Consider the following 22,783-nt stretch of genomic DNA (forward strand, 5'->3'; position numbering starts at 1 on the left):
TTTTACTATGAAATTCCTAGTACTTCTACCAGAACTCGTCATTATAACATCAAATTATTTTCAGACGAAAATCTCGTTCAAGATTTTTCAATCACTTACAAATAACATGTTTCTCCCTTACATGGAATATATAATTGATACAGAAAATATGATAAAATGATAACATATGAAACCGAACGGCACCTTCCTCGAGTTTTACCCTTACCCCTTTGCTTGATTGGTTCTCGAGTTATGCAAAAAAATGTGTTTCATTTGTAAGAGAGTCCCCCTTTAAAGAGGGAGGAGAGGTCTCGCGCCACCATAGAAACATTTATTGCCCTCTTAAACCTTCACATGTCAAATTTGGTTCCATTTGCTTAATTAGTTCTTGAGATATGCAAAATTTGTGTTTCATTTGTATGGGAGCCCCCCTTACAGAGGGAGGGGCGGGTCTCGAAATATCATATAAACCTTCCCCAGACTCAAAAACCCCTACTTACAAATTTTCACGCAGATCAGTTCAGTAGTTTCCAAGTCCATTAGAATCAGAAAGACAGAAAGACAGGCAGACACCACTCCATTTTTATATATTCACTCTGTCCAACTTCTATAAGATATATTTCATTGCAACACAAACAGTTAGAATTTCAACAAGATACATTCATACATTGTGGTATGCTTAGAATTGAGAATATTTAACGTCAATTTCGTTCAAAAGAGTTGTTTGTTTTTTTTATTGAGCTTAAATATGGTAATATCAGCTGTCCAGTTTCTATAAGGCCATTTCCTAATCCATCTAAATTCCTGGTTGAAAAATATCGTTCCTTCTTCCGTAAATCATGCAAGTACCCGTTGGAACCACCAGGACCATCAAAATTGGACTTTTTTCGTCGTTGAAGATAACCTATACATTGAAGAACTTTTCCTTATGGTATATAGCAAAATGTATTCTTTTGGAAACATTCTTTGTCACAACATACCATGTCCCACTGTCGGTACATGTGAGCTTTAGCAAAACTCAGATGTCTTCCGCTGTGAGATGATGTATGATGAGGAGTTTAAACTTTGAAGCCCTCTTCATGTGAGGATTTTCTATCAAAAATTGAATGAAAAATAAAAAGCCGTCTCGACGGCTCTTTTCAAGAACTGGTTTATTCGGATATGTAAAGAATGGAAGAAGTAAAAAATAAGGTTTAAAACAATAATCAGTGCAGAGAAAAGTAGAAATGTTACTTTACTGAAGGTTTTCTCTGATATATTTACATCACACTGATCTTCTTTATTTTTTTATTTATAAACATTATCTTTTCAATGTTATCTGATGAAAATCAAACTTGTCTTGCCTTCGGAAAAACTCGCCCACATGGTACTCGCCGGAATACATAATATTTAAAAAAAAAGATAGAGCCGCGGGGAGATAGATATTCTTTCATTCCACCAAAACAAAGGGTCGCTTAGTCTCAGCAAATGTGGTTCCGCTAAATGTTTATCTACAATAGATGTTGCAGAAGCTTTTGAATCATGTGAGGATCGAAGATTGCCAACCAATGCATCAAAATACTCCCTTACAGATGACAACGCTTCACAACCAAGGATATGTGGTTTGTGGGGGTTTTGAAAATACATATTTCGCCATTTTAGGGTGGGGGGCATATTGGTTTTACATTTTTCATAAATAATGTGATCTGCTAATCAAGTCCTTTCATCTGATGCCATTTTGTAACGGCCGCCATCTTGGAATTCTATTTTACTTAAATAACTGTGTCCTACTAGTCAAGTCCTTTCGTTAGATACCCATATTTATGGGGTTTCGAGAATATATGTAATCCGCCAAAATCTTCAAACATACAAACAGTTAAATGAAACCGCTTAAAAAGCAGCATGGGAAACATATATTTCTTCCGCACTGCCGCAAGCCACGGTTCGTCAGAACGAGCGTACGATTCACGGTTCTTTATCAATAAGCCGGCTCTTAAAAGAAACACGGTTCTTTTATGAACCGCAGTTCTGTTTTGAACCGTGGTTCTCAAATGAACGACTCTTAAATGAACCGCGGTTCAACAAGAGCCACGGCTCATAAAAGAACCGTGGATCTTTTTTGAACCGTGGTTCATTCAAGAGCCGTACATATAAGAGCCGTTCATTTAAGAGCCGCGGCTCATTTTTAAAGAACCGTGGATCGTACGCTCTTTCTGATGTACCGGCTCAAATGAGCGGCTCGTGAGCACTCGCGCATCTCTAGTATACATTCAACGTATAGACCATAAAATAAATGTGCCACCAATTAAAAAAGGGTTTCGAGAAAAAAACCTTTTGCCCTTATGTATACATCGATGCTTCATAATGAAAGAAGTTAATTATTTACAACAAAGTTACATTATGTTATGTTTTCGTGAATCTTTTATGTCACTAGCTGACCCGGCAAACTACGTCCCGCCCAAAATTTGTTTTTTGTAATCCATACCTTCAAACATTCACGTTTTTCCTACTATGAGCAAGCTCATGGGTCCAATCGCAGAACTGTTCTTTGATTGATCTTCTAATCGACCTCGTTGAATTTTGTATGGTTGAAATTTGTATGGTGTTTAACTACCGTAAAAACATTTATTGCACCCTAAAGTCTCCACATGCCAAACTTGGTTTCATTTTCTTGATTAATTGTCTAGTTATGCAGAAATTTGTGTTTCATTTGTATGACAGCCCCACCTAAGAGAGGGGAGAGGAGTATCTAACCACCATAGAATCATTTATTGCACCATAAAACCTCCACATACAAAATTTGGGTCCATTTACGTCATTAATTTTCGAGTAATGCAGAAATATGAGTTTCATTTGAATGGCAGCCCCCCTTTGAGAGGAGAGTGGAGAGTCTAACTATCATAGAAACATTTTTTACACCCTAAAACCTCAATATGCCTAATTTGGTTTCATTTGCTTGATTAATTTTCGAATGATGCAGCAATTTGTGTTTCATTTGTATGACAGCTCCCCTTTAGAGAGGGGGAGGAGTATCTAACCACCGTAAAACCATTAATTACACCCTGAAACCTCTACATGCCAAGTTTGGTTTCATTTGCTGGATTAACTCTCGAGTAAGGCAGAATTTTGTGTTTCATTGGTATGGCAGATGCACCCCCCCCCCTTTCTGGAGTCTGAGCCTTATTGTCTGAAATTCGGACACTGATTGTGGAATGTGGAAGTTAAATATCAAAATCGGAATGTAAAACTTCAGACTAAATGGAATATTATCAGGATCCGAAAAGTCTGGTATTCGCAATCAGGATTCTGTACATAATAAATTTAATTATGAAATTAGGAATCCATATTCCTATTTTGAACAATATTTCTTGAATTTGAATTTAAAATACTGCATCATTACAAATAATGTGTCAATATAGTATTTCAGGGGGGTCTCCGTAGCCCCATTGGTTGCGCGTTCGTAAGCGTAGTAAGCTTAGTAAGCGATCGATCGTGAGTTCAAAACTCAGGACCCTCATTGACCATCTTTGTGTTGTTACAGAATAGCTACGTCCACGCAACAATCATCAGCGGTGGAGATCGATCCACGGTCGAAATAAGATCGATTCATCTATACAACTGCTCTGCTCTGCAAGACACGACACATCGGGCTGCTGTTCTATAAACAACTCAACAATGATCAATCAACTGTCTCCGCTGTCCGGTCTAACTGGATAATGGAAGAACAGATAGAAATTCTTACGCCTAAATGGCTACTGTGTAAATGTACCATATGTAATGGTATAGAAGGAATACTGGCGAATGGCAACTGTGTAATGTTCTAATTATAGATATGATAACCATGTGACATGTACACGATTAAAATTCGGCTCTGTTACAGCTAAATTTTTTAGCTTAAAGCTATAAGCCTTAAATAAATAAATGGGATAAAAAAATAGTATTTCAGTAAATGCACATTGTACAACTCATAGGATGACATTCAGATGGCCCAAACTAATCGCTATGGTACCTAATTGGCATAAAAGTCCGAACGATATCTGTCAGAATATCATGTCAGTCTGACGTTCTGTTCACAGGTTGCAATCTTTTGATTGACTCTACAGTGTGCTTTGAAAACTATGTGATATCTTAAATAAATACCATTTTTTTTAATTCTTTATTTGAGAGGCTTTCAGCCTCCTGGGCTGGTTCGCCTCTGTAGCGACGGCAGTAGACATTGCCGCATGGTTAAACAAATGACATAAAATATACATAAAAATTAACATAAATTTGAAATTTAACGAACAACAATTTGAACTAGAATAATAGCATTAAGAACATTTTGAAACATTTTTAACTAATTAAATAAAAATTATTGATGTTTCTCTACTTGCTGCCTACTTGCTGGATCAGATGGCTAGGATGTCCTCGGACCATGGCTCCAGGCCAGTGGAGAGGAAGCCTTGCCGTTGAAGATGCCGAAGTGTTCTTATTCCCCTTCATCGTGGAGGTGAAGGAACAAGGATCTTCGTGGCTGATACATTGTTCACGTGTTAGATCCTGAAGAACAATTCGGCATCTTTTTAATAGCAGAAAAGCGCTGCTACCCTCGCTGAATCGTCGCTTAATATGTCCCCTGCACTCCCGCTGATTCCATAGCGATTTCGCTGATCATCAAATTTGGGGCAGCCACACAGGAAATGTTCGACGGAGTTGTGGATTTGGCAGTGGTCGCAGAGTAGACGGAAAGGTCCTCCGCTGAAACCGTGCGAGACCGAGCAGTGTCCGTTTGGCAATCTGGATAGGATTCGTTGTTCTCGCATCATTTTGACGTCCTCGAATCCTGCAATCGAGCCCTTAACCTTTCTGAGGAACTGCCCTCTCTCTGCGAACCATTGTTCGGACCAGAAAGTGCGGAAAGAGTTAATGATCCACATCAAGCGATACCTCCCGAGTGAAAAACGGTCCGATGTGACCGATTCCGGCAAATCGGTCGGCCGCTTCGTTCCCTGCAATGCCACTGTGTCCTGGAACCCACATGAGCACAGTGTCGGGCAATAGGTTCTTCCTGACGGCCTGTACCCATGGGTGTCTGGACCTAGTCGCACCGATGGCATCAATGGCACTTGCAGAATCGGAGACGACCAGCACCGGCTAGGGAGATGGGATGGTGGTTGCTTCGAAAATGCCGGCCACCTCTGCCGAGAAGACCTGGCAGATGTCTGCGACTTTTTTGCTGGAAATTAATCTGTTACAGCAATCGCTTACCCCAAATCCGACTCCTGATGGTCCTTTTGAGCCGTCCGTATACCTGATTTCGTGAGACGGTATTTTTCAGCAATGATGGCCTTGAAGTGCTCTGGCAGACCGGTCGAGCTCACCCCGGCTCGGAAGTTGTTCCTGATACCGTTCTCCACGAGAACAGTTGGGAACCTCCAGTCGTTCGCCCCAAAACAAGATTGTTTTGCCATCGGGGGAAGGTTGGAATTCGCCACCCGCTGCAGTATTGTATTACTGAGGACGATCAGGTGGGTCTCTCCCCTACCGCTGGTTTTCGACAAAAAACTGGCAGTCCTAGCTATAACTATCATCAACACCAGCTGCCTCCGTCTGCTAGGACAATACAGTCCTAGCAGACGGAGGCAGCTGGTGTTGATTGTAGGAGGCCGGAGACAGTCCGTAGTTCCTTATTATAAATCGGTGCCAGAGTTTTTGGGAGCTTATCTCCGGCCAAACACGTCAGCTCGAGACCATAGGTGAGGCGGCTGCTGATGATAGCTTTGGCCACCCGTAACCTGATTTTCCTGTTGTAGCTCCGGTGCGGTTTGGAAATGGTTTTCAAAAGATTCAACCGGGTGGTACAGCTCTTTTTAACTTCCTCGAAATGGCGGAGGAAGCTAAGTTTGTGGTCGACCAACACCCCGAGGATATTTAATGTTTTTTCGACGAGGAATGTGTTCTTTGTATAGTTGGATCCTGGAGGTGGGACCTTGGTGCCTGTGGCCGCATATCACCATATGACCGCTCTTAATAAATACCATGTTAAAACACTCTGAGCAGAAATTCATTAAGTTCATTTCCAAGATTGTCTATCAATTTGTTGTGCGGTAAGAATTGTTGTGATGCAAGATATAAAACAACTAGGAGTTATCTCGTTATACCAATATGAGTTTCCTTATTGTAGCCTTTCAAACAATGATCGAAAAAACTCAACCATTTTCACCTAACAGTAACTTTTGAAAAGGGCTTACCGATACAAGCAAGAGAAATCTTTGATCAATTATATCTCAAAAACTATGAGCCGTACCGAAAAATCATCTTTGAAAGAATAAAAACAATTTTTGACAATTTTGACCACAGCCATTCTAAATGCAGTGATTCTCGAGATATTTGAAAAAAAAATGTTTCTGAAATTTCTTTTAAAAAAAATGAGCGCTTTTCATATACTTGTTGTGTGACATCATCGCGTCACGCAACTCCCGAACATATAGTATTAATATAATAGTGCATATTTTTTTACCATAATGATGTATTCGGAAATGTTGTTGAAAATTTAATTTGAAACAAAAGTAAGAAGAAGAAAAGTAAGAAGATATAATATGAGGTAGAAATATTAGGCTTAAAATCAATACCAACAATGAATTTTCTGATAGCAATAATACATTCGGGAATCTACAAAAAAAACTCATATATGCAAATTCCAAATTATTCCGATGTTTCGGTTCATTGAGAGTGCCGTTTCAGTCCATCCGTCATTTGTTTTTTCCTCCCATTAGAGATAAATATTCTAATTCGAAAACGGTATCCGTTTCCAACCAATCTCTGCACTTCGATCAGGAAATTACGAATAATGAATAAAAATAGCGGGTTCGCCAGCTGCTAGTTTTCCTTGCTGGTTGGGTGATTTTATGTTTCCATCCTCTGTATCTCTCTGTACCGTTTCATACCACCACTCTCGGTCGGCCCTATTGTACGATTGGTTATCTAATGGATTTTTCCCTTCTCTATCTTTCACAGATTGGACCACTCAAAGGATATTATTTATTTCACCACAGTCATGTTCGGAAGCGATCCTTAGATAGGAGTGAAGTTCACCACACCGCACTCAACACCGAACCGGAGGTAAGCTCTCGGCCTGATTTGGTTCCGCGCTGAAATAGATGTTTATCGTTAAGCGCCCCCTTTTCGGGTGACCAATTTTTGTTTGTCCATCACTTGTGTTGGAAAGAAAGCAGCAAAGCGGGTGCTATTTTTCCCATTGAGTTGAATTAAATTACTTTATCGATATGGAAACGAGATAGGCTCTGGGTTGGGTCCCTTTTTGTACCATGGATTCGCCCATTTGGGATGACCCGTTTCGGTGTATTTAATCCACCGAAGGTGCTTTCAATTCCGACGATGACGTCAGGACGAGTCTCACTTAAGATTTTCCGTTCACTCCACAGGTTCGATGGATGCAGCAGCAGCACGAGAAAATACGCCGAAAACGTGATTATTCTACCTTCGATAGGGATTTCGTGCGTATGCCGGATGCGCGCTCAATTGCTCCCGGGAGCCGAACGAGCTATCGCGACACCGGATCACACAACATCTTCCCCGACCCGCTCTTCAAGGAGCAATGGTACCTGGTGAGTAGAGTATGTGTTGTATCTCTCATTTCTCATTGAAGCAGGTGGTTTTTTCGTATATCTCCTTTTGGAGAAACGGTGGCGGTGTGCTTTGAGCTTTTTCTTAAATTGGATTCGCTTGTTTGTGAAATTTGTGAAATTCGCTTGTTTCGTTTGCTCACGGGTAAGAGTTACTTCGGATGGCAAGACTTTTCAGAACAAATATTTGTGTTATTTCCCCGGGCTCAGGGTGAACAGACGCAACTCTTTGGGGCAAATGTTGGGTGGAAAACGAGTAGTTAACTCTCGTCTCTACTATTTAATCACTTTGCTTTTTTTTGAAACAATTGTTTCAACCGAAAAAATGGTGCCCAGAAATATATCCTCTGTATCCTCTGTTATTACATCGTTCATAATGCAAAAAAGTTTTGTAGGTACAAAAGTGGAGGCAATAATTGTGTGTTATCTATGAATAAGATAACGGCTACGATTAAAAAACTCATTATTAATGATGCAACAGACTCCTATACGAATGTTACCGGTCTACTATTCGTATCTTACTACAAATTTGCAATGGAAACCGTAGATTGATAATTTACCTGCTAACATTAGAACTTACTGCAATATTTGCAAAATTACAGATGATGTTCTAAAACACTATAAAAAACGTGTTTTGGATCTTTTTTAAATTCGAAGCAAAACATTCAAATAATTTCTTTTTTCATTCAAGCAATAAACTAGCTTTGTACAGAATTTATTGAAGTTTTCAAAACTACCTTTCGGTTTGCGGTGCGTTTATAGTTAGTAAATTATTCATCATCAAGAGATATTTTTTTTTTCATAAATAAGGTTGGTTTTCAAAAAGGGCTGAAGCCTTCTTTCTGATTTTTTTTTTAAATTGATAACTCAAAAACTAGAAGAACTACAAAATGTGGAGGCGATCTGGCGTCGTGGTTAAAATCCGTGCCCCTCACCCTAAACGTCACGAGTTCAATTCTTACTCCCGACATTCTTCCTTCGGAATGGAAGTATAGCCGTGGTCTAAATGACGTGGTCTGAATCGGTTCATTGGTCCAAAAGTTATGAATTTTTGAAAAAAGTCATTTTTGGGAAAAAGTGAAAATAATTGATTTTTCGGACCACCCTAAAATGGAAATGGTCATCCTAATAAAAAAAAATACGGGTCTAATGTTTTGCGATAAAGAACAAAATTACCACTTTTGACGAAAGTCTGGGAACCACTATATCGGTTTGGTTGTAACCGTAACCAACCAACCATCTATTCATGATGGGCAATCCTACAGGGAAAAAGTTTTTTCTAACAACAACATTTTTATGTTTTTCTTCCTTGTCTTACAACCAATCCCAATTTTGTTTTACCTTCCTATACTCGCGCATATGGTCTCACAGACCGCGAATCAATCATTTTGTTTTGAGGAGGCTGAATTAAATTGAAACCGAATGAAATGGGAGAAAAAATATTTTCTGGGGTTTATTCATTCAGTTATATATTTTTCTTTAAAAAAATACCGACAACGTCTAAAATACACAATAACAATATTTCAGGGACACGCATAGTCCGTGACACCGTACGCGAGTATACGAGTTATGATTTTGCGCGCGAGCACAGAAGGGTTAAAGTCAAGGAAGCTAGTATGTAGTGTGTGCAAGTGTGTTCGACTAAGCTTCTGATCTTACTAAGATATGGACTTTTATCGAAGACGATAACTTTCTATCTTTTATAGTTTCTGGAATATAAGTATTGTATGGAGACCAATGGAAAATAATGTTTTACTCGTAACATTTTTGTGTGTAAATTCATGCATTTAACATGTTCCTGATAGGTTTCTAAATAGAAAAAAAGTTTGCAGAACATGTCAATTGCGATAATTTACGCACAAAAATATTACGAGTCAAGCATTAGTAGTATTTTAAAAAAAAACATGAAAAAGTTGTTGTTAGAAAAACTCATCCCTGTAGCAGTGCCCTTCTTCCGATGTATGAATTACTTATTTGTAATTGTATGGGTTATTCATATATATTTTTTCAGGATCTAAAGAGTACATGTTTTTAATAAAAAATAATTTTAATATTCAAAACATTTTTTTCTCAATGAAATTAAAAAAAACCTGGATATTATTCAAGGAAAACTTAAATATTTTTCTATATTTTTAATTCCCTGATCAAAATTTTTTAGGTGTGATAGTTGTTCAGTTATAATTTTTCAAAAAAAAATCGGAAAGAAATTAAAATTTCAAAAAATTTCTCAAAAACTTAACTCAAAAACTATAAGTATATACCTACACTATATACCTACAAAATTTTGTTTAGACAATGAAATATAGAAAATGATAAAAATTAAATGTAGGATTCATTAAATTCCTTTTGAAAAAAAGATATTTTGGAAATTAAAATTTATTTTTCCCATAAACATGTTTTTTTTTTAAATCTGAAAAACATATAGGTATGAATAATAAAATGTTAACTCTTTGTGGTCGCTTTTTTACCGTTCTGGTCGTTTGTCTGCTCTCAGCCACCATAGCAAGAAACCATGTTAATCTTATATTTTCCTCAACCAAGTATCAATCTATGCTATTCATAAAAGAAGTTTCATGTGATGAACCTGTTCACGAATTAATACGGTGCTCCTATGAGTAATAGATAACGGTTCTCAATATCAAACAAAGTAGTCACTCACACAAGACAACACACAGTGCGTTGAATGCATAGGAATGTGGGACAAAAAACTTAACAGCAGAATTTAGTCATTGGAACACGTTGGTGTGATGGAAAAAATTGTTCATAAATACCAGAACTGCTGTTTGCATGAATGTCTTATGGTATTAGAATAATCGCATAAATGTCTCAAGCGACAAAATATTTTTTATATAAAAACATCACATTAAAAAACATTGTTATATTGATACATATATAGAGTAATGCGGGGCAAAGGTGCGCATTGGCCTTTTTGAAGCAAACGAGCATACAATTTCCACAACAGTGTAGTCATTTGATACATTATTACACCAGCAGCTCACACATATAAAAAAATTCTACATTTCATGAAAGTGGCGAAAAGTTATGAGGTAAAAAGAGTTTTTAGTTTCATTTTCTTGATTAATTCTCGAGCAATTCAGAAAGTTCTGTTTCATTTGTATGGCAGCCCACCCCCCTTAGGATGGAGGAGTATTTAACCACCATGAAATCATTTATTACACCTTAAAATCTGCACATGCCAAATTTCGTTTCATTTGCTTGATTAATTCTCGAGAAATGCATAAATTTGTGTTTTATTTGTATGGCTGCCCTCCTAAGAGAGGGGGGCGGAGTATCTAACCACCGTAAAAACATTTATTGCACCCTAAAGCCTTCACATGCCAAATTTGATTTCGGTTGCTTGATTAATTCTCGAGTAATGCAGAAATTTGTGTTTCACTTGTATGGCAGCCCCCCTTAGAGAAGGGGGAGGAGTATCTAACCACCATAGAACCATTTATTGCACCCTTAAACCTCCTGGTGCCTATTTTGGTTTCATTTGCTTGATTAATTCTCGAGTAATGTTAAAATTTGTGTTTCATTTGTATGGCAGACCCCCTTTAGAGAGGGGGGAGGGGTCTCAGACTATCATGAAAATCTTCTTCGGCCCCAAAAACCCCTACATACCAATTTTCATGTCGATCGGTTCAGTAGTTTTCGAGTCCATAAGAATCAGACAGACAGACAGACAGAAATCCATTTTTATATATATAGATAAAAGTTTCAACTCAAAAACTATAAGACCTACAACATTTTGGTCAGAGCGTGAATGAATGTGAGAAATTGTTTAAATTTTACGAAAAATATAAAATAAAAATATCAAAATAAAGGTTTAAAAAAACTACACTGATTACACTGATTACACTTTCTAGTAACAATTTTTTTTCAAAATTGTGTGAAGCTCCTTCAGCGCTTTCTCATTTATGTCTGTGGATTATACACGATGGAATGCAAAAAGCACACAACAAACTCCCCCCCCCCCAACTAACTTTTTCATTTTTTTTTATTACAACAAATCCTAATTTAGTTTAAAGTCCAGGTAGCGATATAGTGTATTCAACATAGTTTAAGATCTATAGACTTTTGTCGCAAACGTTAACTATCAGTTTTTTCTAGTTTCTGGAATGTGTAGACTCCTGAAAAAGTAATGTTTTACTCGTTACATTTTTGTATGCAAATTATCGCGTTTCACATGTTCTTGGTTTGTTTCTAAATAGAAAAAAGTTTGTAGAATATGTCAATAGTGATGAGTTACAACAGAAGAAGTTGTCGTTAGAAAAAATATTTCACTGTAACAGTGCCCTTCTTCCGATGTACGGATTTCGTGTTGGTAAATTCAATTAACTCTTTACTGTTGTATTAAATTTGGGCATGGGTGTCATATTGGTCGGAATTATTTTTCCTTGAAAAATCAGTGATTCATGCAAGATTATTAAAAATAAGCATTTTTTATTTTTTTTTTGTGAACTGTAGAGTAATGTGGGGCAAATGTGCGCACCAACTGTTGTCGTCCAATAACTCTTGAAATATATATTTTACCAAAGGGGATTCATGGATTCGTTAACACTGAAGCTCTCGGCGATGGTTGTGAACGAAAGTTCGAAACAAGAAATTTGAAGATTGGTTAATCTTCTGTAGGAGCCTTGAACCACTGTAACCATTTGTTTGATATATAAAGATTTGTTAATACAAAGGTGTGCAGAAAAAGTATCTGAAATGAATGTTTTTCATAAATCCATGAAAGGAAAAACCCGGAATCAGATAGTCGCACTCCAATTTATGCGACTTCTATTTAAATTCAGAGCCTTATGACCTCAACACTCATCCCTTTTTGCCCAGTAAAAAAAACCTTGAAAGCATCAACTTAAAATTCCCTAAATTATGTGTGTACGTTTAGGCAAAGTCTCAGCATTAAAGCGCACCCAATTTAGCTTAATTGAAGTTCCCAATTTCAATTTCATTCACACTCACAGAGCAACGCAACTCAGCCTCACCCCAAGCCCACCACCAAACGCAGGCGGTATCACATTTCAGTCAAAATCCTCAATCCACCCAAACGACAAGCCCGTATCGCTATACACCATCGCTTTGCTGACTCTCAAAAGTGTCGTAATGATATCAGTACGAATCCGGTGACGACGAGCATAAATAATCGTATCAAACTTCAGCCGAGTCTACCTAACCCCTCCCGTCTTATCCCAACTTCGTGAATATTAAGTCAAATATTTTTCTTCCGGTGTGTGAAGGCGCACGGTTATACGTCAGATATGTCGGGGCCCTAACCTTTCCCGTTTCGCACCGGATCCTGTTTTTCACGATGTAAAATACGACACACACCGAGAGTCACATTTCATCAAAAGTCTTGTCTTATCAGAAGAGTTTTTAAAGAAGCCCCGTCTGTTTTGTTGACTTTTGCTATGTCGGAAAGCGCACGTATTTTGAACGAGTTCAAATTTCTCGACAGCTCTCCCCGAAGCTGCTCTCGGAGGGACAGATGGGACGAAGTTTGAATCATTCGTGAAGACATGTGTAACTTATGCCCGTGTTGATGTGTGAGCGAATATCTCGAATGTCTCGTCTACTTGATGGAAAGTTTGTTTGAGGAGGAAATATTCATTTCTAGAAATTTCCTGTTTATCAAACAGTAGCTGGCAAATGTACGAATCCACTCCCAACGACAAGCGCTCTTGGGAAATTTGACAAACATTTTACATGTACGGGAAGCGATGCTATTTTAGAAACGAAATTTCACATCTAATTACACCTCAGACGAGTGCGGAAATAATCAAAGCGGAAGAGATTTTATTTGAATAAAATTTACGACAGCAATTAGTAATAACTCATGCGGATCGACCGTAAAACTTCCTGAACGAACGAGAATGTCTGCTCACGGAGCAACGTATTCTCGCATCGAGCTGTTCCAATTTCTTTCCAGCTGGAAAAACATTTCCTGACATCCATCAGCAGCTCATTGTTCACCAATAATCGCCCATTATTCTCCTTTTTTTTTGTACGATACCCTTCATCCGGATAACCGCCCTCGATGACCCACCCATTATCGAGAGTAAATCATCTTTATTCGAAAACGCCCCCGAAAGACAGCCCTCCATTTTCCCACAATATTTTCCTGTGGAAAATTTCCCAGGAAAAATATTTTTATTTGCACCCCGATATCGGCATGTGGAGAGGAAAAACCATCTTGGAAACAAAGCCATCACACAGCAACTGCTGCCCGAGTCCCTTCGCTCTTTATTCGCTTCTCCCACGCAGCGAGCGAGAAAAAAAAAACACAAGAATCGTAAATTCCGTTTCACCGATCTCCCAACTTTACGCCGAAAAGGATAAAACTGGAGGATGCTGGAGGTCGGCCTGCTAAGAAAACTGAAGCATAAACAAGTTTGATATCGATCGCAAAAGTATGATTTATTTGGTAAATATTTGCCAATCCTCGTCTGGAGCTTGCCACGTTCTTTTCCCCCCGGTTTATTTTTCTCTATTTCTCCGAAGATTTCACATTTGTTCACTTTCCAGGAATAACAAAAAAAACTGTTGAGAACTGTTTTTCATTGGCACTTCCGGTGCGAGGAAACTGAATCGCGATTGAAAGAGGCGGTTTTTTTGCACTTCCCAATGATGGTGGTGACAGAAATCAAAAACAGGGATGATTTCCTATAGTTACGATGGAAGCAATGAATGCATTGTTTGGTAAATAGCGATGCTGTAGATGGAAATGCTGTTCAAGAGCGTTGAGTGTTTTGATTGTTCATGTGAGTCATTTTCGTTGTTGATTGAATACTAGTCAAGATTGAAACAAGAATTTGCGAAGAGATGAAACGTGGACTGATATATAAGACTACATTGAAATATAAAATGCTCATTTTGATTGTACAAACCCTTCGAAAAATTTTGTAATAACCTTTTTCTCTTGTTCTGAAAAGAAGACAGATGGGGCTTGAATACATATTAAAACATTTTGTCATGCATTGTCGTACAGCAAATTTCATCTTGTCTCTTGATATAATGCGTACGTTTGTCTTTCAACGTTCGACTTAACCCCTTCCCGTATTATTTAATACGTCACACATCAAGTGGTTTCACTACTCTGCTGAGCGTTCTAGCGCCCTATGTTATGCAAGTACACCACGAGTGAGACTCGATGTTGTACGGGAAAGAGTTAAATACGTTATTTTCATACGATATCAATGACCTGGAATGATTTCAGTTGATTTTGAAAATTAGTTTCATACACTACATCAAGCCTATTTCGTCGCACAGTTCTGAAATGCCCAAGAAAAGGCAATATTCTGAAGAAAGCCTAAATTATGAATGGATCAATATGATGACAATAAACTCAAACAATGATAAATGCAACATCTACTTGAAAAATCGTTTTTTTTTATTCATAAATGGTGATTTCTAAAACCGGACAAACCATGATCAGAGCTTGACAAATCATAATTACTCTTTGAGGAAAATCGTTGAAAAACATAAAAATTTGAATAATTTCAACGCCTTATGGTAATATTAGCAACTAGAGACTTGGGGCTTTTCATCGAACCGAAACTCGTATTGATTATATATGATATTCATGAAAAAAAAAATCGATTTGCATTTACTAATTGCGTCAAAACACCCTAAATTGGACAAACATAGATCATTAACCCTACATGTTTATGATTCTATAAATTGTAAATTACACTGTTCAGGCGTAAGAGTATTTTGTTTTTCTTTTCCATTACATTAAGGTAAATTACACAGTGGTAGCTATTTAGACATATGGGTATCGTTTCTGTTCTTCCATTGTTCAGCAGACCGGACAGCGGAGACAGTTGGTATTATCATTGTTGTGTTATTTATAGCACAACAGCCTGATGTTTCTTGCAGAGCAGAGTATTTTTTTTGGATGAATCGATCTACGTTCCACCGTAAATCGATCTTCATCGTTGTTGTTCTATAACAACACAAAGATGGTCAATTGAGGGCCCTAAGTTTGAACTCACGATCGATCGCTTAGTAACTGAATGCGCAACCAAGTGGATACGAAGACCATCGAAGCATCTTTTGGATTTTTGAAAAAAATATCGGATATTTTTTTCTTCATCGGCAAAATGATAAATCGATGGTAAAGCCAAATCAATAGAAGTCTTATTGTAAATGGACCTTTTGGACATGAAAAAGATATTCGCGCAATGGGTGCCGCGTTTGCTGACCGTCAAGGCGCGTTGATGATTCAACAGTCGGTTTGGCGTTGTTGAAGCGCAATCGAGTGGATTTCTATCGACGTTTTGTGACAATGGAAGGAACATGGATCCATTATCATACTCCAAACTCCAATAGGTAGTCTGCAAAGTGACATTGAGGCATATTTTAAAGATTTAGATGTTTCGCACTACAGAAAGGGAATCGAAGTGCTGAAAACTTGCTTTTCCAAGTGTATTGTCCTCGAAGGAAAACTATGTTGAGGAATAAATACAGCTTTGCCCAAAAACTATTGTTTTCATAAAAAAATCCAGGACTTTTCAGACCATGTGGTAAAGTGACAGCTTGCCATATCTGACGTAATGATCACCGGATATTTGTGAGCCTTAAGGGGGAACCCTACTCTAAAAGGTCGAAAAATACTTTTTGATGATTGGTTAAGGTATAATTGAAAATGTATCTATTATTTTGTGGCCAATATGGTGATAATCATGCTATTGACGGATTTCATGCCAGCTCGTCTTAGGACATTTTAGTTAAAGACATTTTTCATTTTAGCAACTTTGCATACTTGAAATATTCGAAAAAGAATCAAAACTTTGAGAGCTTTGAGGCACCCCTAAATCATGTCCGATTGAGCTGCACATTTTGCACAGGTGATTTTTTAGACCAATAAACAAAATGTGCATGCTCGACGTTTCATGCATTTTCATGTCATATGGCATCGAAAAAAAAATTCGATTTTCCACATTTCCTTTACTCCCCCTTGAAAGATTTTCGAGGATCAAAAAATCAAAACTTTGAGCGCTTTGAGCACCCCTAAATCATGTCCGATCGAGCTGAAACTTTGCACAGATGATTTTTTTGGGCTAATAAACAAAATGTACATGGTCGGTTTTTGAAATTCGATGATGAAATTTATCCCATACTTCCATTGCCACCCAAATATACTGCCATTCCATGTCCATTCCATTGATTTGTTCCCCGTTTTTTTTCCAAAACAGCGTTTTTTTTTTGTAATTCATAACTTTTAAGCTATTGGACCAATTCAGATAATCGACATATCAAATTCAAGCCAATTAGCTGGTCTTCTTTGATATACTACACTCGCAAAAAAATTGGACTCAATTTTCGTAATTATCTTAACTTTGCACATGAAAGGTTCGGGATCAAATTAGTTCATCTGTTATATTTTTTATTTATAGATGTTTAAAGTTATTTTTACAGTATCACAAAATGTTCTTTTCCCGAGAATCAGAATCGTTTTACGATAATATAATTTTAATTTTACGGCCTGAAACTGTGATACAACCAATGTTCTGGAAAAAAGGTAATGAAGATGGTCGAGTTTCGAGCGACATAGCATGCGCTGCCATAACTATTTCACAAATAGTGACGTCAGTCGTTGTGTTTATCTTTGATTGTCCACCGCATCCATATAAAAATGCTATTTTCAGGAAGTAATTTATCAACATTTTCGTAGAGCTCCCGCTGAATACATGATGCTAATGTGATAGCTGGGAGTGAATATTTGTGAAATCACGTCGAAAAACGGATAAAAGTTATATTTCCATATGCCATTTTCACTCCCCCACGTTCATAGAAACATACGAAGTTTCATTATTTTACCGTTATGAAGTGTATGTTTCGAAGTCTCTCAGTGTCGGTGTATATGTTGTGAGATAATAATCGCCAATTAATCAAAATTTCACCGGAAATGTTACTGCTTTCAAGAACTAAGCATACGGCTGCTCTCTGGATCTTTTTACCACATGAATAATCGAAATAAGCCACGTTATAATTGCCATCTGTTAAAAAAAACAACCAGTTGAATGATTTCATGAGAATTTTGGCTCAAATTATCATGCAACCGTGAGTACTTTGAACATTGTTTTGTATCTTCCATATACATTCCATATTAAATGCAAATAATTACGACACGATATTTTGCTTGCCAATACAGATACACTTCGCCTACTGCTCCACCTCTATATGTACCTCATTGTGATAAAACCGAGTTCCGGAAATTTGCTTCGCATTATCATAACGAGTTTAAAGTTTTCTTTCCATTGCTTTATAATCTGTCCTGAAAAAGGGACTTACTCCACGACATTTGATCAAAAAGTCCCACTTTGTTTATATACCAAAGTTTTTTTTTTATGTGACACAAATTTAAGGTTGTCATACTAACTGATTCATCTAAAAAAATTGAATTCTCTAAGGGCCAAATAATTTTGATGAAATTAACACAATCTTCTGCGAATAAACGAAATGCAACGTGGTTATATTTGGTATACTCTGCGATAGCAGTGAAACTAGTAAACCTAAAATCTGAGATATGATTATCCTTATAATAAATAGTAATTGTGGAAATAGTACACTGTGAGTTTGCCCAATGAGAACCTTGTGCAGCTTTTTGTACAACAAATGAAAACTCTCAGGAAAATCCCAAATGATTATACGTTTCGTCACTTTCAAGTTAGTTTTTTCATATTTCAGACATTCCCCTTGCTTTTCGGCTATGACATGACGCGGTGATAATACTTATCCATACACATATCTATAAACTCTTGAGTTTCCAATTCCACTAAATCCATGATGCAACGGTCAGCTTGACATCATTGTGCCTTATAGACCGGGAAAGTTGGGTTTTTTTTTTTATCCAAAATATATATTTTTATTAAGGCTCATATGGCGTCAACCTGACGGGGCCGGGAGTTCAATATTTCGACAATGTTTGCCTTATAACTATGTTAGTAATATGTAACCGATTACTCGCGGTTGGCTCGAGGTTAGTATTACAAGTGTTTTCGTAATTGTGATGTTGCTGTCTTCAATGATCTGTACCTGTGCCCGACACGGGATACTTCCTATTGGGATGCAGCTGACCATTAATCAGCAACGCCCCCCTAGTCTGTACCCCATATCTAGCGTGGTGCGTCTTCTCGAGGAATCCAGGATAGAATGGTCACTAGCCGGCGCAATCATCAGCTCGTGTAGAGTTGTCATGAGCGGTACAACCTTTGGCTTTTGTTGAATCATCAGTGGACTGCACAACCTTTGGCCCGTGTATCTGTAAAGAGTGTGTGTATGTATTGCCGCGACTAAGTAAAAGTTTATAGATCGGATAGGAGGGATACGAAACAGGGACACAACGGAGGAAACATCATTAAACGTTGACATCGGCGTTTCTGAGGAACAGGTATAGATGAAGCAGAAGATCAGGATCACGGCTACCTAAGATATCCCGGACGGGGATATCCGATTGTCTGCCTTTTGCTCTCAGTGCTCTAGAGAGCTGAGAGCGAGCAGTATGGAACCGGATACACGACCAGACAATATGCTCGATGTCGTGGTAGCCATCGCCACAATCACAAAGATTGTTTGCTGCGAGCCCAATGCGATAGAGATGCGCGTTTAGGTTGTAGTGATTGGACATAAGCCGAGATATCACGCGAATGAAATCACGACCAACATTCAATCCCTTAAACCAAGCTTTCGTCGAAACCTTAGGGATAATCGTGTGTAACCAACGAAAAAAAAGTTGGGTTATCAAAATTCAATTTATGTAATTTATGAGATACGAAAGAAATAATCAAAATTGGTTCATGTCTCCACGTATAACATAATAGTATAGGATTAGAAACTATAATGAGAATTGATAATGTAACCAAGCCGCTAAAATCAATGTAGGCTTATCGCATAGGAATATTGAACGGAGACTGAGAACATGTTGATCTCTTGTCTTCTTGAATGGCGTTAACGTTCCCTGTGGAACTTTTGCCGTCTCAACGTATGCATTAACTAGCGCCATTTATTAATACTTAGTTGAGATTTCTTAAGCCAAATAAAACGCCTTGAATGTATTCCGAGGGGCAAGCTCTTGAATACGCGTGAAGACAGTGCAAGTCGAAGGAAATTTCTTTGACGAAAAATCCTCCGGCCAGAACGGGAATCGAACCATGTTGATCTAGAAAAATCATAACTCGAAAGCGAAAAAAAAATCCTCTATTGATTTTGGATATTTTACGTAAAAAAAGAAAAAATATAGCGGCAATTTTTTCAGTAAAATGAACTAATTGGCTTTAATTTGGTATGTCGATCACCTCAATCGCTTGAGTAGTTCAAATGTTATGAATTATTTAAATAAGTCATTTTTGAAAAAAGGGGTGAAAATTGATTTTTCGGACCGCCCCAAAATGCTACTATTTTCCTACAAATTTTCCCGAAAATCTGAGGACCACTATATCGGTCTACCATGGCATGGAATGACTGAGCATTGGCATCATTTCTTGTTTATAATATTGCTTTCAACAAAAACATAGTTTGTTTTCGTGTAACAAAGCCTCGGCCGCTATCAGCATCCAGTGTTGCCACATTGAAATCTGTATTTCTGAGCTAAAAAATCGTTTTTATCTGTAGAGAAAATAGAAAATCTGTATTGGAATCTGTATTGCTGATTTTGCTTGATATAGTCTGCTTATCCATATTTTTAAGCTCGTGATCACTTGTATAGCTTGCCAGTAGTTTTCTGAATAAGACTATTTTCCAATTTTCAGGCCTATGCAAAAGTTTACTGAGCAATTCTTTCTCGTAAAGAGGTTTAATTTGATAAAAAATGTGTAATATCTCAGATGAAGAGTTTATACATAGATAATTTTGCCAAATAAAAAATAAAAAACAAATTTCAAAATGTATTTTCAGGGAGAACCGACAGAAAATGTTTATTTCATTTATTTTCACGTTATAAACATTCATTCAATGCTCACTTTCCTCGTGGTGTTCATACATGGTCTTGCAGAATTTAGCCCTGATGTCGTTTGTCAACTGTATTGAGACACTTCCCCATCGATTTGATAGTTGCGTTCACAATTCCTGTAGCGAGACGGTTTCAAACTTTTGTTTTGTTCGCATTATATTGCGAAAAAATATGATTTCCATCACTACTATATTTGACACATTTGACAGTAGCAAAAATAGTTCAGTTCTCGCGTAACTTTTGAAAAGGTCCAATGTAACATTTTCGTCAACTCGAGAAAAATAAAGTTGAAGACCCGAACATTATTCCGCGAATTGTCTTAAAAGGTATCGATCTTTATTACTACTTTTACCACTAGCAGTCAATAATAACTCTGAAAAACCAATCGTAACAGCTGTTCCGTGATTTGAGCTTAAATTTGAAGCCTCGGAGCGAAAAATGTTACATTGGACGTTTTGACTGCCCCTGTTTGCACATTGGACATATTACGTTTCACGATAAGAATTTGAAACTAACTACTGAAGAACAATCGAAACATCAGCATTTCATTCTAAAGACAGATTATTATTGTCATCACTCGTTGAATTGCACTGACATAGATAACAACACCTGAAAGAAACAAAAACTCAAAACGACCGAAGTACGACTTCGTGTTGTTTTGATTGCTTTGTTACTTCGGACGTTTCGAGCGTCGGAGGAAAGAGGCATCTGAAGTAACAGCCGAGTGCTTAAAATCCGAATCTGTATCTGTACATTGGATATTTTTTACATCGGCGATTAAAAGATGAAGAAGATAGATACGTGAACGATTGTTTTTGTAATGCATTCAATGATTGAAAACTACACTGAGAGAAATAATTAGTAAATATAACGAATTTTTTGGTAAATACTACCAATCTATAGTCATTTTCGACCGTACTAATAAACACATATGTCAAGCAGAACCATGATTCGGAAGCCCAATATCGGCTACATTTTCTCGCCGAAAATGCACGTATCAGAATTATATCCTTATTATACCTCCGTATTGCCTTATGGGAACAATGAAAATGGTTAATACGCGCTTTTCTCACCAATTTTCAGATATGACAATATCTAAACTTACTAATGTTGTCGAGTAAAATATACTAATCTCTGGTAGGGATGCGGGTTTGTTGACAATATGTACAAAAAATTTGTACATTCTACTAATTTTGCATTACCAAATGTATTTAGTAGTTTTCGACCGAGGATTTTTCTAAGGGTAATAGCGTGCATCCATTAACTTGATTTGTTTACATTTTTTACATAGGACCTTTTCAATAGTTACGCGAGAGTTCAGTACTGTTCGAATTGTCTGATTGTTGCGTAAAATGATCAAATATTTAAAAATTATTATTGTTACAAAATCTGTATAAAATCTGCATGGATATCCAATAATCTGTAATCTGTGTATACAGATTCTTGGTCAAAAAAATGCTGAAAATCTGTATCATTACAGAAAAATCTCTATATGTGCGACACTGTCAGCGTCCAGCCTTCTTGGCAGAGTGATGAGATGATTTGTACGTATTGCATTTCGATCCATATAGATCTGCTGCTTTTTCTGGTACTAGATCCGTTAAAATGCTTAAATATAGGATTGCGGCCTGCCGCTCTTGTTAGGAGCGACAGGCTTGAACAAAAAATTTAGTTTAGACTCATTAGAGTGTCCCTCTCCACGGAAATCTTTAGTAAAAGGCGAAAGATTTATTCGGCAACTGAAGAGAGACCAGAGTGACGATTACGTGCTCACCGGGAGACTTCCACTCCGTTCGATGTGTTGCGCTGGCGATAGATAGAAATGAACGTTTCTATGCTAAAGGAGAATATTGTAACAAAACATAAATAACCGGTGGCTGAAATTACCTGAGCTGATACCCGTCTCTGGGTACAGAGCGAAAATTAACTGTGTGTAATATGTTTTCGCGTTTCCCCCCTTTCTACCTTGTTCCACTTCTAGTAGAAGTGTCAGAGAAACCTGCATTTTATATCACGTATTAAAATTTATATTTGTACACGATGATTTTATGCTCAGATACTGCGATACTTTAAAAAAAACTGTAAAACTACACTCAAGAGATAGTTTGTAAATGATGTATAAAAATACATTTGATGTTCCTTTTTCAGTGTTGATAACCAATTCAAGGACATTGTAATAAATTCTAACGAGAATGCCAGTAGTTTTCTAACTGGATTTCACCAGAATGAATGTAGTCTTGCTTCA

The 22,783-nt window shown here is 37.4% G+C and overlaps 1 protein-coding gene and 1 non-coding gene across 7 annotated transcripts in view; one reads left to right on the forward strand and one right to left on the reverse strand.

Moving 5' to 3' along the window:
• LOC129774661 (furin-like protease 2) overlaps positions 1 to 22,783 on the forward strand; it is a 698,121-nt gene that overhangs the window by 525,891 nt on the left and 149,447 nt on the right. For 5 of the 6 annotated variants that reach the window (XM_055778483.1, XM_055778481.1, XM_055778482.1 and 2 more), the window contains 2 exons: positions 6,955 to 7,059; positions 7,383 to 7,574. In XM_055778483.1, coding sequence (XP_055634458.1) covers positions 6,955 to 7,059; positions 7,383 to 7,574 — 297 coding nt within the window. The remainder of the gene's footprint in view (positions 1 to 6,954; positions 7,060 to 7,382; positions 7,575 to 22,783) is intronic. The other variant, XM_055778486.1, reaches the window with a different exon arrangement.
• On the reverse strand, positions 22,174 to 22,297 carry LOC129781037 (U5 spliceosomal RNA). The gene has a single exon (XR_008744069.1). It is a non-coding gene; the product is annotated as a U5 spliceosomal RNA (small nuclear RNA).

The sequence above is a fragment of the Toxorhynchites rutilus genome, chromosome 3 (assembly GCF_029784135.1).
Source record: "Toxorhynchites rutilus septentrionalis strain SRP chromosome 3, ASM2978413v1, whole genome shotgun sequence".
Lineage (NCBI taxonomy): Eukaryota > Metazoa > Arthropoda > Insecta > Diptera > Culicidae > Toxorhynchites > Toxorhynchites rutilus.